At 38.1% G+C, this 16,511-nt stretch overlaps 1 protein-coding gene and 1 long non-coding RNA gene across 2 annotated transcripts in view; one reads left to right on the forward strand and one right to left on the reverse strand.

Annotated features, from left to right (window-relative positions):
• LOC131832258 (uncharacterized) overlaps positions 1 to 16,511 on the reverse strand; it is a 46,519-nt gene that overhangs the window by 12,665 nt on the left and 17,343 nt on the right. The gene's annotated exons all lie outside the window — the stretch shown is intronic.
• Positions 1,534 to 10,264, forward strand: GAPT (GRB2 binding adaptor protein, transmembrane). Its single transcript, XM_059175039.1, has 2 exons — positions 1,534 to 2,230; positions 5,425 to 10,264. The coding sequence occupies exon 2, from the start codon at positions 5,436 to 5,438 to the stop codon at positions 6,294 to 6,296; it is 861 nt and encodes a 286-aa protein (XP_059031022.1). The 5' UTR covers positions 1,534 to 2,230; positions 5,425 to 5,435; the 3' UTR covers positions 6,297 to 10,264.

Raw genomic sequence — 16,511 nt, forward strand, 5'->3', positions numbered from 1 at the left:
CTGAAATCATGACCCAAGCTGAAATCAAGAGTTGGATGCTTAACCAACTGAGCCGTGCAGGTGCCCTCACTTTGCTGACTTTTAAAAAAAATTGTCTTTTTATTCATTCCCAATTTATTTTAATTAAGACAATCTACATATAGAGCACAATTCTTAAAGGGAGAGCTTGATGAATGGTTACACATAACCACCACAAAGATCAAGATACAGAACATTTCTGGCATCCAGGAGGACTCCCTCATGCACCTTCCAGTCTGTAGTAATCCCTGTATTTCTGAACTCTACCATCACGTGTTCATAAACAACCTTTCCGTGATTTGAGAATGGAACCTTACAGTTGGTACTCTTTTGTCCATAGCTTTTTAAAGTCTATATTATGTCTGTGAGACCCATCTATGCTGTTGAAATGTATCAGTATTTCGGATTTCTTATTGCTGTATGTGGTGTCCAACTACATGGATTTATCATGTTCTATTCACCGTTGAATTGTTGAGGGAACTTCCAAATGTTTCTAGAGTTTTGAGAAATTCTGAATTAAAGCAGTTATAAACAGAAGTAGCCTTCATATACCTAGGAGTAAAACTCTTGAGCCTTTTTGTTTCTCTTTCATTATCAGTTTTTTGTTTTGTTTTCTGTTTGTTTGTTTGTTTGTTTGTTTTTAAGCCCTGGACCATAGTCTAACATTTCGAAGTTGCCCAGTGAACCGTAAACAGCGCTTTTCTCTGTAGGCATGACACGTTTTCCAAGGGGGCAGATTTTACATCTTAGAATGGAATAGCAGTAGGGTACTATATTTTATGGTTTATTCCTCACAGCACTTCATAACCTCCTTCATTCCAGGGTTTAGCCTGGAACCCTTCTATTCTGCCTTGATTAACTCCTTTTTATTCCATGAGGCTTATTAGCTCAGGTCTTGTGTTCCCTGACCATTGTCAACTGGATGCCTCTGTTCCTTATTCCGACTGTCCTCTGTGTATAACTATGCCTTTCTTAGCCCTTACCTCCTTGATCTGAAACGATCTGTGCGTACAGCAGCCTTCCAGTAGGCTTTAGGTGCTGCAAAGGAGTTTGTTCATTATTGCATCCCATTACTCAGCACAATGCCTGGCAGAATATCCACGCCCAACCCATATTGACAGTCTTGTTCTTCTAAAGTCTGGTTGGTGTTTCAGTAATGAAATATTATCTTTTAATTCATTGATTTAAAGAAAATCCCCTGGGGGTTGAAAAATCCCCTGGGGTTGAAAAGTTCCAATACAGTTTAAAAGGCAAACTTTCCATTGCTTTATGATCTCATCTTTTTAAATTCATCCTTTTCTGTTCTTTTTTTAACTCTGTGGAGTTGGTCTCTGAGCAATGCTGTTAAATAAGGGTTCTATGCTGGAAACCTCTCAATCACCCAAGTGAGACAAGCAAGTGAAGTGGTTTAGCACACAGGTGCTGGAGGCACACTGCCAGACCACACTGGGCAGGGATTATGTTACCCCTCTGCTTCCATTTACTCCCCTATAAAATCGGATGAATCGCAACCCTCTCCCACTGGTTGTTGTCGGTATTTACCAAGTAGTACACAAAGTGTTTAGAAGACCTAGCGAATGCCCAGAATATGCTGGCCTCTGTTATTAAACAAAGTGAAACCATTTTCCTTTCTACCTACTAGAAGATCACAGAAATGTCACACATCAAGTTGAATCTACTTTGGGAGATTACTGTTTTACCAGCGTAAAGGAATATTAACATTTTCTGAACCAAAATTTGGACACTAGCTTTTTAAGTGGAAACATAACCTGTGGCACTAAGACACAGTATTTTAAATGAAGACTGTTTTAACAATCTTATAAGCAAACAAACAAACAAGACCTCCATGTAATTACATTTCAAAATCTTTCTTCTTAAAAGATTTTAAGTGCAAATGAAATGACTTTTATTGATTCTGAAGTGAGGACTGCAAATATTATGCAAATAAAGAAGCATCTGGGCTCCAGGTATCATTCTCTGATGTAGCTGGAGAATTACTGACAAGGATAAAGGGCTGGACTTCCTTTTTCAAAAACTCATGCCATTTATCTTAATTCCGGTACATCTGATAAGAACTTCCTCTGCAACCAGGAAACTTTGCAAGTATGAAATAATCTGAAGGAGGGGGTAAAGAAGAGGAACACTAAAAAGAGGAACACTAAAGCAGATTTAACCAAAAGAGTAGAGGAGAGTTTGGCTCAGCAGTCTCAAGGTAGGTGAGAACCTGATTTAAGGCATTTTAATGGCTGATAATAAACTATAAGGAACAAGTTCATTTTAAATAATGACTTTATGTTACCATAGTTTTTAGGTGGCCTTCGGTGGCAATAATCAGTTTACAAACTGAGGGTGATGTTAATCTGTCTCTACCAGTGTATATGCTTACCGTTAAGATTAGGCTTTGCTATTGTCTTGTTTCCAAATGGGCAGTATTCTGCCTTTGAAGATTCCAGAAGTCTATCAATCATTTGTGATTTAAAGACAAGTGAATAATTGTTAGATAGCGTGTTGGAACTGTTTTCCAAAACAGAAACAGCCTACTTGCAGATTGGGCAAAATGAGACTAATTGGGGTGTTAAGCCAGCTTTGAAGGGCTCTTGTTTAACATATGAGTTCCATTCTAGTAGGTCTTTCCATTTTGCCTCTCGGATTTTTTTCCTATTAAGTTGTTTTAGAGCATAAAAAGGATGTATTTCTTCTCTTTTAAAAAGTCTTCTTGTATTTATCTCAGTAAATACTTCTTTGACAGTTTTCCTATTTGGAATGTTCTGGATTTTCCACATAGCACAACATAGATGGTAAAAATAAATTCTTTTTTTTTTTTTTTTTTTTAAGATTTTTATTTATTTATTTGACAGAGAGAAATCACAAGTAGGCAGAGAGGCAGGCAGAGAGAGAGAGAGGAGGAAGCAGGCTCCCTGCTGAGCAGAGAGCCCGATGCGGGACTCGATCCCAGGACCCTGAGATCATGACCTGAGCCGAAGGCAGCGGCTTAACCACTGAGCCACCCAGGCGCCCTAAAAATAAATTCTCATCTTGGAAATGGTGAGGGCAATTTATTACCTAATCTTCAGTAATAGTCAGCATTCCCCATTTTGTTGAAAGCTTAGAATTTTAAAAAGGTGATTAATTTTAATCTATATTTGAAAGTCAGTTCAAATGTGCTACCAAATTTTTACTTAAATGAGTAATCACTTATACCATAATTTATATCCCTACAATCAGTTCTTATCTTTTGGAAAGGAAACGAGGTCTTAAAGGTTAAAGTCATTTACCAAATATTTGCCTTTGGACCCAGCATTGTATCTGGTCTTTATAAAGGAGGGAACCTAGAAAGGTTCCAAAGACGTCTAGATCTAGGATGTCTGTCCATACAGTTTTATCAAATAAATTTTATAAAAGTTAACTGCATTTCATATGTAATTGTTTTGTGTGAAATGCCAAACTGAAAATTTTCACATTGATGTAGTCCAACCTTGAAAAAATTTAGAAAAGTTCACTTTCAGGTGTGAACACTCACTAAAATCAGGACTCAGCTTTGTAGGGTTACTTTTTCCCTGCTTATTGTTGCCACTGTTATCCTAATGCTGTTTGCTCCATTTACTAACAAATATTTAAGAAAGTAGCTCTTCTTTGTCTAGTACTGGTTTTGGTAATATAAAAATAAGTAAGAGCTCCGTCGCTCAAGAAGCTCAGAGCAAATCAAGCTATAAAAGTTTAGCAATAGATGCTCTTCATAGCCATTTATGGAGTTTTGGTTAAGAATAGTATTTTGAGGCAAATTTTACTTAACTCTTGATTCATTCACTTCTTAGTTATTCAAGAAGTTAAATTCTTTAATCCTCTTCTTACTCTTCTCTAAAATAGGCATTACAGTAGTATCTAATTCATACGGCATATGTAGGATAAATGAGATAATCCATGTAGAAGTGTTTAGAAGGTGATCCAAAATAAGCTCTTAACTAAATATTATCAATGGTGAAATTCAATAGATGGTGATAATCATCCCACAAGCACTGTTAACAATTTTGGATGACTATAGTTAACAACACTGTATTGTGTATTTGAAGGATGCTAAGAGAGTAGATCTTAAAAATTATTATGAGAAGAAAAAAGTTACACTATGTGAGGTGATGGTCATCAGCTAAATTTAGTGTGGCCATCATTTCACAATATGTATCATGTTGTATTTCACATATGTATTCATATGTCAAATTATGCTCTAATTTGAACTGATTACAATATTATGTATCAATTATATATCAATTATGTATCAATTATATATCTCAATAAAACTAGAAACAACAACAGTGAAAATGGTATTAGATGTAGCTGTTTCTGTGTCTAGGCTGAAAATATACAGTAATAACGTTTTGTTGATAAAATCATAATACAACACTCAGTCTGGTTGAATACTTTTCATTCTTTATCTCTTTGCCATTTTAAAGCCTTGGCAGAAAACATTCTGAAAATATCTTAATTGAAAAGTTGTTTTCTGCAAATTGTGAGAACACTAGTTATAGAAAGCCATTCAAAATTTGTTTTAGATATTTTGTGGTAGGTCAAAGAGCTCTTTTCTTCTTTTAAGTATGAACTATATCCTTTAGGGGTGCATGAGTGGCTCAGTTGCTTAAGCATCTGCCTTCAGCTCAGGTCATGATCCCAGGGTCCTAGGAATGAGCTTTGCATCAGGCTCCCTGCTCAGTGGGGAGTCTGCTTCTCCCTCTTCCCCTCACTCCCACTTGTCTCTCTCACTATCTCTCTCTCTCAAATAAATAAATAAAATCTTAAAACAAAACAAAACACCTATACCCTTTAGAAGATGTATCTTAAGTTTTAAATGACTTAAGCAATTAAATGCTAAGATTTGGAGTCATTTGTTTCTTACTCCCTTATTTAATTAAATGTCAACTGAATTTCTTTCCTGCACTAGGTACTGTGCTATTCTCTGGGAATATACAGTGAAAAGACCTGATCCCTGCCCACCATTTAACCAGGTGGGAAGACACACAATTTGCTGTAACTTAAGCTGTAATGCTATAATAGAGAATGGCCTCATTTATAGGGGAATACAGAGGAAGGAGTGATTAAGGAAAAGGCCTCACAGAGAAGGTGATAAATAATGGAAATTATTTCGCAGGTATAATCCTCTCCCTTTCTCTTATTGCATTCAAATCATTGTCTTTCACTTGAAAATTATTAACATTATTGTTAATAAAATAAAACTACTCAGGTTTGAGCAGGTAGAAGTTCTTCTCTTTTTCTTTTCTCACAACAGCTAGTACTATATTCTCTTTTGAGTCAGGAACTCACTAAATGACAGTGCTTAATATATTGGCAGATATTGACAGATGTTTTATTATGCTATGTAATAAATATGCAATTAATTTGTTTTTTAATTTATAGGAGGTGTGTGGATGGCAGATCGTCCAACCTTCTCTTTCTTGAGTTGTCTGCTCTGCCATTATCTTCCACTCATTTTTGCTTTGTCTTGTGATTCACTGATAGAAAGTGAGGTGAAGTCAATTAAAATCCCCCCCGACACAGTGCAATTATACATTGAGGACTGTAATGCAAAAAGCATTACATACAACGAGAAGGATCGTCCAAGGCTACGTTTATTCAATCTCTCCTCTCATTGTATCAGGACTTTGCCAAATGATGTTCTTCCACATCTGAAAAAGAAATGTCAAAAAGAGCTTCCAGGATTATTTTTAAACTCCACCCTAAGAGGAATTACATTTGTCTGCACCTGTGAATTCATTAAGGGCTCCCCCATACCACGAAACAACACTGCTTGTGCAGAAATGTTAAAAAGCTGTGGAAATACACCAGTGGCCACTTCTATAGGAATTTCCCTTCTTTTCCTCTTGTTAATCTGTGGAATTGGGTGTGTTTGGTGCTGGAAACATGGTAACCCGGTGCATTTTCCCTTACCAAGGGTCTTGCAAAGGAGAAGCAGCAGGAGAAAAGACAATACTAAAACACTCTCAAGTTTCCTCACTATCAGCTCAAGGCCTAAAATCTCAGTTCAGAACAAGCACTGCAGATCTTCTGGAAGAGGGACTAACACGCATGGCAACTATGAAAATGTGGAAAGTGGTGCTCCCAAACATAAAGAGGTAACTGATAAAGAACTGTATGAGAACACTTGGCAGACCAATTTTGAGGAGCATATCTATGGAAATGAGATGTCACCTCAATATCATAACTTCCAGAAACTTAGTACTTTTGAAGACCCTCAAGATGAAGACATATATATTCTTCCAGATTCATAATAACTTTTGAAAATACTGGGTTTATTATCAGAGGATATTCACTGGGACTTTTATTTCACGGATATCATTGTTAATCATGTTCTTTGGATGAAACTCAGTGATCTATCTCCATCCTCTGATCCTTTGGTGAATTGCTGCAGGTTAAATTCTCTTCACTAACTTTTCCTAGATTAATTCTGTGTTATGTGATATTGATTCTTCCTTCTAAATGTTACATGTTCCCTTTCTCTCTTATTTCTATCTCCACCATCTCTTTCTGGCTCAAGATTATGTCAGTCTTCTAACTCGTCTTTCTGGCTCCAGATGCTACCTATTCAGTCAGTTCCCGTGACACTGCCAAATTTACATTCAGAAAATATTCCCAGTGCCACACCACTCCTTCGCTTAAAACTTCTCAATGGCTCCTCTTTGCAAAAAACATACTGCTTATAATTCTAACTCCAGAACCTGCTATTTTCCACACTTGATTCGAGTTCACTTTTTCAGTGACTTCTAGTAATTTCTCACTTCTCTGCTTTCATCAGAAACATCTGAAAATCTGCCAGACTCATCCATCTTCCTTAACTTTGCTTGTCTGCCCCCTTTCAAGCCTGCCTCAGGTGGCAGTTTCTTCCACAAGTCTTCTGAGTTATTCCAAACCTACCTTTATATTTTCCTTTTCTCATCTCCTGTGGACTTTGCTGCCTGTTTAATTCTCTGGGCATTTAAACATGTGAATGCTTTCTGTGGCATTTTATGATTTAATGTCGTATGAGAAAGTCTTAAATTCCTTGCTAAATAACAAGGAAGGGCCTCATCTTCATATTTAACTCAACTGCCTAGACCATCATATGAGGCATTTGGTACTATTCAATTGACAAAGAATTAAATTGTACACTTTGCTCACTAGTTTTGAGAAAAATCCAATAAATTCATCCACTAAAGAACTATTTTCGGAGTACCTTCTATCTACTTTTAGTCTGGGAGTAAAACAGTAAAAAGTAAGTAACAGTAAAAAGAAAGGCATAGGTCCTGAACACGTATTGTCTAGCAAGGGAGAAAGGAAAATAAATAAACAAATACTGTGCTACTTATTAAGCTAGGTATCATATCTTACCCCTGAACTCAGCCTTTTATATGCTGCTCTGAATCCTTCAGGCTGAGGCTCTGCAAACACCACATTTGTCCTTTGCAAAGTGGGTCCATATTAAGCTCTATTCATAAGAAGCAATGTGGAAGATGGGTAGATGAGAGGAACCCAAAAGGACTTGCTCTTCCTCACTCTCCTTGTTGCTCCAGTGGGTACCATTGCCATGCATTTTACCCTGGCATTGTGAGTTGTTTGCAGTTCCTAGTTTTTTCCAGCATTCCCAGAAAGGGCTTGATTGCACCCTGTCAGAGGTGCCAGTACCACCCAGGTACTGGAATCTCCCCTCTCCTTGGAATCTGAGAAGCAAGCTCCACAGAGCCTCCTCCAAGCGCCTGAGGTAGAGATGGAGACAAATGGGAACGTCAGAGCTCCAGATCCCAGGCCCAGGTGCAGGGGCCATCTCCTGCTCTCACTGTCTCTGTAGTCCTCTTTCATCTTCTCAGTCAAATAAGACCTTTTTGTTAATTCTCTGTATTAAATTCTAAAGAATTTTAATAGGATGGTCAATAGTGAGGACACACTTAGCTGGGTCTTGAGGCTAAAAGGAGTTAACCATGCAAATTTGAGATGAGCAGGGACGGTACCAGCATGTGAAAAGCTTCCCCATTTGATCTGGCCTGGGGAAGCTGAGTGCTAGGAAAGCCATTGACAGTGCGGCCCTAGTCTTTGGAGGAACGGCCACAGGACTTAATGATGGACTCACTCTGTGTGTTCGATAGGGTAGGGTTAGGATTGAGGAGTTGTGGGAAACAGAGAAATCTAGAAGACCCATCTTATTTCTAGCTGGAGCATCAGGGGCAATTATAAAGCATTTCAATGAGATGAGAAAGACAGAGACGAAACAGTTTTGGAGGCTGTGTCAGGAATGACTTGGGCTGCCAGTAACAGAAAATGAGACTACATTGTTTTAGACAAGTACACCTTCATTTATTTCAAATAACATGGACACTGAAGTGAGGCATTTAAGGGCTAGTGAACTAGGCTAATGGTACCATCAGAGATGCATGTTCTTTCTGTGTTTCCTCTCTGCCATCCTTAGTGCTGTAACTTTTAGCCTCATTTGTATTACCTCATGATCACCAAGTAATTGTGGAAGCTGCAAGCCTTGTATATGTGTTCTGATCCTCAAGAAGGATGAAAGGAAAAGACAGTATCAGGAGATAATCTATTTATGTGTCATTGGCCAGAATTGAGTTACACGGATCCATGGAAACCACCAGGTATGTGAGTGGATGGGAAATTGAATTGTGACCTTTGATGGCCTCATAGGAAAGGAGACAAGGGAAAAGGAAGTTGTAAATAGAAGTTAGGTCAGTCAACCTACTACCAAAGGGGCAAAATCAATTTTGGACATGTTTATTCTGACATGCCCTGAGACTCAAGTGGAAATATCCAGTGTGCAGTGGTAGATACACATTTGGATTCTGGAGGAGAGCTCCTAGCTGGATATGTACTATTGAGATCGTAAGCATATACGTTGTGTCTACAGGAATAGAATTTATGGGATCTCATGGAACAAAGAGTAGAGAACCAAGAGAAGAGGAGAGGAATCCAGGAGTTCCCCCTCAGATTGCAATATTTCAGTGGTAGATCAGTGAGGAGAATCTAGCAAAGGAGCCTGAGAAAGAATGGCCAGTGGGGAGTGCCATGAATTCTTATGATCTCTGAGAATGGTGGTTGATATTGTGAAACAAATGATATATTGACACATACATTATAGTTCACTTTCTAGAGGTAGGATGAATATTTGATACTTGTTTATTCTCTTTGGCCAGAAAAGCTAGTAAAAGTCTATGTAGAGGAAGTATTTAGTCTATGATCTTTTATCCAGTTTCTATCCTGACTTCTTTTTTGAATGAATTGTAAGTTTTTTATCAGTTGAAATCTCTTCCTACTTTCCCTAGCAGTTCTTTTTTTTTTTTTTTTAAAGATTTTATTTATTTATTTGACAGAGAGGAGAGAGATAACAAGTGGGCAGAGAGGCCGACAGAGAGAGGGGAAAGCAGGCTCCCTGCTGAGCAGAGAGCCCAATGCAGGGTTCGATGTGGGGTTCGACGTGGGGCTCCCTCCCAGAACCCTGAGACCGTGACCTGAGCCAAAGGCAGAGGCTTAACCCATTGAGCCATGCAGGTGTCCCTCCTTACTAGCAGTTTTTGGTGGCGGTGGGCAAAGGGGAATACAAGAGGATGTCATTCACCTTCTCTTTTTACTGTGCATACTCTCCATTCTTCGTCATCCCTCCGGTTTTGATTCCCTCTTCTCTTCTTTCTCTCATGTCCCATTCCTCCCTCGCTTCTTCACATCACCCACCCCAACATTCCCTCCTTCTTCTCTCTCCTCCTCTCTGTCTCCTTCAAATTTTTATCAGCTCCTTGCATCCTTTATTCCAATATTTCTCTGCCTTCTTAAAATCCCCAAAGCAAAAATGTCCTTGAGAGGTAAAGATAATAAAATCTGTCTGCATCTACTGAGAGTAGCAGCTTGTGTTATATTATTAGCAAAAGTGACCACTTGTACCACAATTAAAAGAGGAAGGAGGTCAGGGATGCAGGAAAGGAGACAGGAACATCAAATATGAGTGTAGCTTTGCTGCGTACTCTGGAGATGTAAGCATCTTCATATCCTATGACTTACAACTAATCTCTGTAAGACTGCATGGCCTACATCGAGCACCTGGCTTCTTCAGCTTGCTGCAGCCTTCAGCTTGAAACATTTCGCTTCACATAGTTGATGAGTTTTCATTAATGACGGGCAAGCTATTGAACAACATTAAAATGATATTTTGACTTTTGTTTTGTTTTTGCTGTTTGGTGAATAATAAAATATGTCAGAGAATCAACTTGGCTACTTTTGTTACTGTTAAGACATGAGGATAACTGCTTTTATATCTGGAGGTTAAGAGTCATTGACCATAGTTAAGGTATTATGTACTAGATTATAATCATCACCTGCTTTCTCTGCCCTGGAGTCAAGAATAAGAAGCTTCCAGGTAGAAGGAGGCTCCTTAAAGACATCAGAAGTCTGCTGTTTGGATTTGAAGGAGGAGGCTAAGCCCCACTATCTAAAGAAGTGAGTGAAATATGGTCATCTAATCGAGTGTTGGCATCAGAGTGATGCTCACCTCATAGAATTCTCTGGAAGAGTTTGTACAGAGGGGTGCCTGGGTGGCTCAGTGGGTTACAGCCTCTGCCTTCGGATCAGGTCATGATCCCAGGGTCCTGGGATCGAGCCCTACATCGGGCTCTCTGCTCCGCGGAGGGCCTGCTTCCTCTTCTCTCTTCCTGCCTGCCTCTCTGCCTACTTGTGATCTGTCTGTCAAATAAATAAATAAAATCTTAAAAAAAAAAAAAAAAAACAAAGAGTTTGTACAGAATTGGGTATTTCTTCCCTAAGAGTTTTCTTTGGTGAGGCTCTATGAGCCTGAAACTTTGTGAGAAGATTCAAAAATACAAATTCAGTTTCTTTGATTGAGATAGGAATATTAAGTTGTCTATTCTTAAATGAACTCAGGTAGTTGATATTTCAAGAAATGTGTCCATTTTTTCTAAGTTTTTGAATTTATTAAACTATTTATAACATCCCCATATTATCTTCCTACTATCTGCATGCAATGGTATCATCTCCTCATTCTTGATATTGGTAGTTTGTGTTTTCTATTTTTAAGTGGTTTTACTGATTTTCTTTATTGTTCATAAGTTTTCTATTTCCTCGACTGCTGCCCTTAATTATATTTTTTATGTTTGATTAGCTTTAATTAGCTCTTCTCTTTCTAGTTTCTTTTTTTTTTTTTTTTAAAGATTTTATTTATTTATTTGTTTGTCAGAGAGAGAGCGAGTGAAAGCAAGCACAGGCAGACAGAGTGGAAGGCAGAGTCAGAGGGAGAAGCAGGCTCCCCGTGGAGCAAGGAGCCCGATGTGGGACTCGATCCCAGGACGCTGAGATCATGATCTGAGCCGAAGGCAGCTGCTTAACCAACTGAGCCACCCAGGCGTCCCCTCTTTCTAGTTTCTTAAAGTGGAAGCTGATGTCATTGGTTTGAGTCCTTCTTTGTTTGTATAGATGTTTAGGGCTATACATTTTTCTGTAAGTACTGCTTTAACTATGTCTTACACATTTTGACCTGTTTTTATTTCTATTTAGTACAAAATATTTTTAACTTCCCTTTTTATTATTGTGAACTTTGGGTTTTTAGGAGCTTGTTATTTAACTTACAAATGTTTATTTTCCAAGTATTTTTCTTATTGACTTTTAATTTAAATTCATAGTAGTCAGAGAACATATCTTATATGTTTGAATTCTTTTCTTTTCTTTTTTTTTTTAAGATTTTATTTATTTGACAGAGAGAGATCACAGTAGGAGAGAGGAAGGGAAGAGATCACAGAGAGAGGAAGGGAAGCAGGCCCCCTGCTGAGCAGAGAGCCCGATGTGGGACTCGATCCCAGGACCCTGAGATCATGACCTGAGCCGAAGGCAGCGGCTTAATCCACTGAGCCACCCAGGCGCCTGTTTGAATTCTTTTAGATTTAAAATTTATTCTGTGTATTAACACAAGTTCTGTTTCATGTGAACTTGAAAAGTATTTATCATGCTATAAATGGCATTTAGTTCCAATTATTTCAAGGTGGTTGACAGTATGTTTCAAGTCCTTTATATTTTTTTAAATTGAAATGCCATTTACATACCACAGATTTTACCTTTTTAAAGCATATAATTTAGTGGTTTTTAGTATATTATCAAAGTTGTACAAATATCATCACTAATTCCAGAACATTTTCATCATCCCTAAAAGAAGTTCCGTGGTTAGTCACTCCCTGTTTTCCTTTCTTTCATTCCCTGATGTCTTCATTCAGTCTGCTATTAACAAAAAGTATAGATTAAACACACATTTATTTCTACCAGGTCTAGAGTCTGGGAAGTCCCAAGATCAGGGTGTCAATAGATTCAGTGTCTGGTGAAAGTCTGGTGAGAGAACTTTCTGGTTCTTAGATCACCATGTTCTCATTGTGTTCTCACATGGTAGCAGGTGGAGGGAGCTCTCTGTCTGAGATCTCTTTTATAAGGGCACTAACTGTGCTTATGACCTAATCACCTCCCCAAGTCCCACTTCCAAATACCATCACATTAGGCATTAGGTTTTGACGTATGAACTGCCAGGACACAAATATTCTGTCCGAACAGCTGGCAACCACTACTCTACTTTCTGTTTCTATACATTTGACTATTCTGGATATTTCGTATAAATAGAATCATATAATAAGTGTCCTTTATGACTGACTTCTTTCACTTAGCATAGCATTTTAACACATGTCATTATTTCATCCCTTTTTGTGGTTGAGTAATCCTACATTGTATGACTATATTACATTCTGTGTATCCAGTCTTCAACTGATGGGTATTTGAGTCAATTCCTCTGTGTTCTTGCTGATTTTTTTCTGTCAACTTGCCCTATTACTAAGAGAAGATGGTTGAATATTCTGACTAATGGATTTTGCCTATTTCTCCTTACAATTTTGCCTTTTTTAAAAAAAGGTTTTCTTATGTATCTTAAAGTTCTGTTATTACATGAAGAAACATTAAGTATCTTTGTGTCCTCTTGACTACTTGATCCCTTTATCTTTATCAAATCACAGTCTTTATTCTTGGCAATAGTCTTTACTCTGAAATATCCTTTGTCTGCTATTAGTATAGCCATTTCAACTTTCTTTTAATTAGTGGTAGCATGGGATATCTTTTCCATCCATTTGCTTTTACATTGATAGGGCATTTCTTGGTTTTACATTGATAGGGCATTTCTTGTATGCAGCATGTAGTTAGATCTTGCTTTCTTATCCAGTCTGACAATCTCTGCTTTTATTTGAAGTAGTTATACCACTTACATTTAATGTGATTATTAATATGGCTTTTTATTATAATTCTTATTTTTATTAACATATACTGTACCATTAGCCCCAGGGGTATATGTCTTTGAATCGCCAGGTTTACACACTTCACAGCACTCACCATAGCATATACTTTCCTCAATGTCCCTACCACCCTATCCCTAACCCCTCCCCCTGGCAACCCTCATTTTGTTTTATGAGATAAGAGTCTCTTATGGTTTTTCTTCCTCCTGATCCCATCTTGTTTCATTCCCCAAACCCCCCACATTGCCTCTCAGCTTCCCCATATCAGGGAGATCATATGTTAATTGTCTTTCTCTGACTGACTTATTTTGCTAAGCATAATACACTCTAGTTCTATCCACGTTGTTGCAAATGGCAAGATTAGATCTCTTTTGATGGCTGCATAGTATTCCATTGTATACCACCTCTTCTTTATCCATTCATCTGTTGATGGACATCTAGGTTCTTTCCATAATTTGGCTATTGTGGACATTGCTGCTATAAACATCTGGGTGCACATGCCCCTTCAGATCACAACATTTGTATCTTTAGGGTAAATAAGTGCAATTGCTGGATCATAGGGTAGCTCTACTTTTTGAAAAACCTCCATGCTGTTTTCCAGAGTGGCTGCCCCAGCTTGCATTCCCAACAACATTGTAGGAGGGTTCCCCTTTCTCCGCATCCTCGCCAGTATCTGTCATTGCCTGACTTGTTAATTTTAGCCATTCTGACTGGTGTGAGGTAGTATCTCATTGTGGTTTTGATTTGTATTTCTCTGATGCTGAGTGATGTGGAGCACATTTTCATGTGTCTGTTGGCCATCTGGATGTCTTCTTTGCAGAAATGTCTGTTCATGTCCTCTGCCCATTTCTTGATTGGATTATTTGTTCTTTGGGTATTGAGTTTGCTAAGTTCTTTATAGATTTTGGACACTAGCCCTTTATCTGATATGTCATTTGCAAATATCTTCTCCCATTCTGTCAGTTGTCTTTTGATTTTGTCGACTGTTTCCTTTGCTGTGCAAAAGCTTTCGATCCTGATGAAGTCCCAATAGTTCATTTTTGCCCTTGCTTCCCTTGCCTTTGACAGTGTCTCTAGGAAGAAGTTTTTGTGGCTGAGGTCGAAGAGGTTGCTGCCTGTGTTCTCCTCAAGCATTTTGATGGATTCCTATCTCACACTGAGGTTTTTCATCCATTTTGAGTCTATTTTTGTGTGTGGTATAAGGAAATGGTCCAATTTCATTTTTCTGCACGTGGCTGTCCAATTTTCCCAACACCATTGGTTGAAGAGGCTGTCTTTTTTCCATTGGACAGTCTTTCCTGCTTTGTCAAAGATTAGTTGACCACAGAGTTGAGGGTCTATTTCTGGGCTCTCTATTCTGTTCCATTGATCTGTGGGTCTGTTTTTGTGCCAGTACCATACTGTCTTGATGATGAAAGCTTTGTAATAGAGCTTGATGTCTGGAATTTTGATGCCACCAATTTTGGTTTTCCTTTTCAACATTCCTCTGGCTATTCGAGGTCTTTTCTGGTTCCATATAAACTTTAGGATTACTTGTTTCATTTCTTTGGAAAAAATTGATGGTATTTTGACAGGGATTGCATTAAATGTGTAGATTGCTTTGGGTATCATAGACATTTTCACAATATTTGTTCTTCCAATCCATGAGCATGGAACATTTTTCCATTTCGTTGTGTCTCCCTCAATTTCTTCATGAGTACTTTATAGTTTCTGAGTACAGATTCTTTGCCTCTTTGGTTAGGTTTATTCCTAGGTATCTTATGGCTTTGGGTGCAGTTGTAAATGGGGCTGACTCCTTAATTTCTCTTTTTTCTGTCTTGCTGTTGGTGTATAGAAATGCAACTGATTTCAGTGCATCGATTTGTTATCCTGACACTTTACTGAATTCCTGTACAAGCTCTAGCAGATTTGGAGTGGAGTCTTTTGGGTTTTCCACACAAAGTATCATATCATCTGCAAAGAGTGATAGTTTGACTTATTCTTTGCTGATTTGGATGCCTTTAATTTCTTTTAGTTGTCCGATTGCTGAGGCTAGGACTTCTGGTACTATGTTGAATAGCAGTGGTGATAATGGATATCCCTGCCATGTTCCTGACCTTAGCGGAAAAGCTCTCAGGTGTTCCCCATTGAGAATGATATTCACTGTGGGTTTTTCATATATGGCTTTGATGATATTGAGGTATGTACCTTCTATTCCTATACTTTGAAGAGTTTTAACCAAGAAAGGATGCTGTACTTTGTCAAATGCTTTTTCAGCAGCTTTTGAGAGTATCGTATAGTTCTTATTCTTTCTTTTATTAATGTACTGTATCACATTAATTTATTTGCAGATGTTGAACCAACCTTGTAGCCCTGGAATAAATCCCACTTGTCATGGTGAACAATCCTTTTAATATACTGTTGGATCCCATTGGTTAGTATTTTGGTGAGAATTTTCACATCCATGTTCATCAAGGATATTGGTCTGTAATTCTCTCTCTCTCTTTTTTTTTTTTTTTAAAGATTCCTATTTATTTATTTATTTATTTGACAGACAGAGATCACAAGTAGGCAGAGAGGCAGACAGAGAGAGAGGGGAAGAAGCAGGCTCCCCACAGAGCAGAGAGCCCAAAGCGGGGCTCGATCCCAGGACCCTGGGATCATGACCTGAGCCAAAGACAGAGGCTTTAACCCACTGAGCCACCCAGGTGCCCCTGTAATTCTCTTTTTTGATGGGATCTTTGTCTGGTTTTGGGATCAAGGTAATGCTGGCCTCATAAAATGAGTTTGGAAGTTTTCCTTCATTTTTATTTTTTGGAACAGTTTTAGGAGAATAGGAATTAATTCTTCTTTAAATGTTTGTTAGAATTCCCCTGGAAAGCCATCTGGTCCTGTGCTGTGTTTTATTGGGATATTTTTGATGACTGCTTCAATTTCCTTACTGGTTATGGGTCTCTCAGATTTTCTGTTTCTTCCTGGGCCAGATTTGGTAGTTTTTATGTCTCTAGGAATGCATCCATTTCTTCCAGATTGTCAAATTTGCTAGCATATAGTTTTTCATAATGTGTTCTTATAATTGTATTTCTTGGGTATTGGTTGTGATCTTGCCTTTTTCATTCATTATTTTATTCATTTGGGTTCTTTCTCTTTTCTTTTTGATCAGTTTAGCCAGGGTTATATCATTCTCATTAATTCTTTCAAAGC

This window comes from Mustela lutreola, chromosome 5, assembly GCF_030435805.1.
Source record: "Mustela lutreola isolate mMusLut2 chromosome 5, mMusLut2.pri, whole genome shotgun sequence".
NCBI classification, from domain to species: Eukaryota; Metazoa; Chordata; class Mammalia; order Carnivora; family Mustelidae; genus Mustela; species Mustela lutreola.

Bases quoted from the DNA above. Each gene is read 5' to 3' on its own strand.
- GAPT (XM_059175039.1), top strand. From the start codon at position 5,436: ATGGCAGATCGTCCAACCTTCTCTTTCTTGAGTTGTCTGCTCTGCCAT.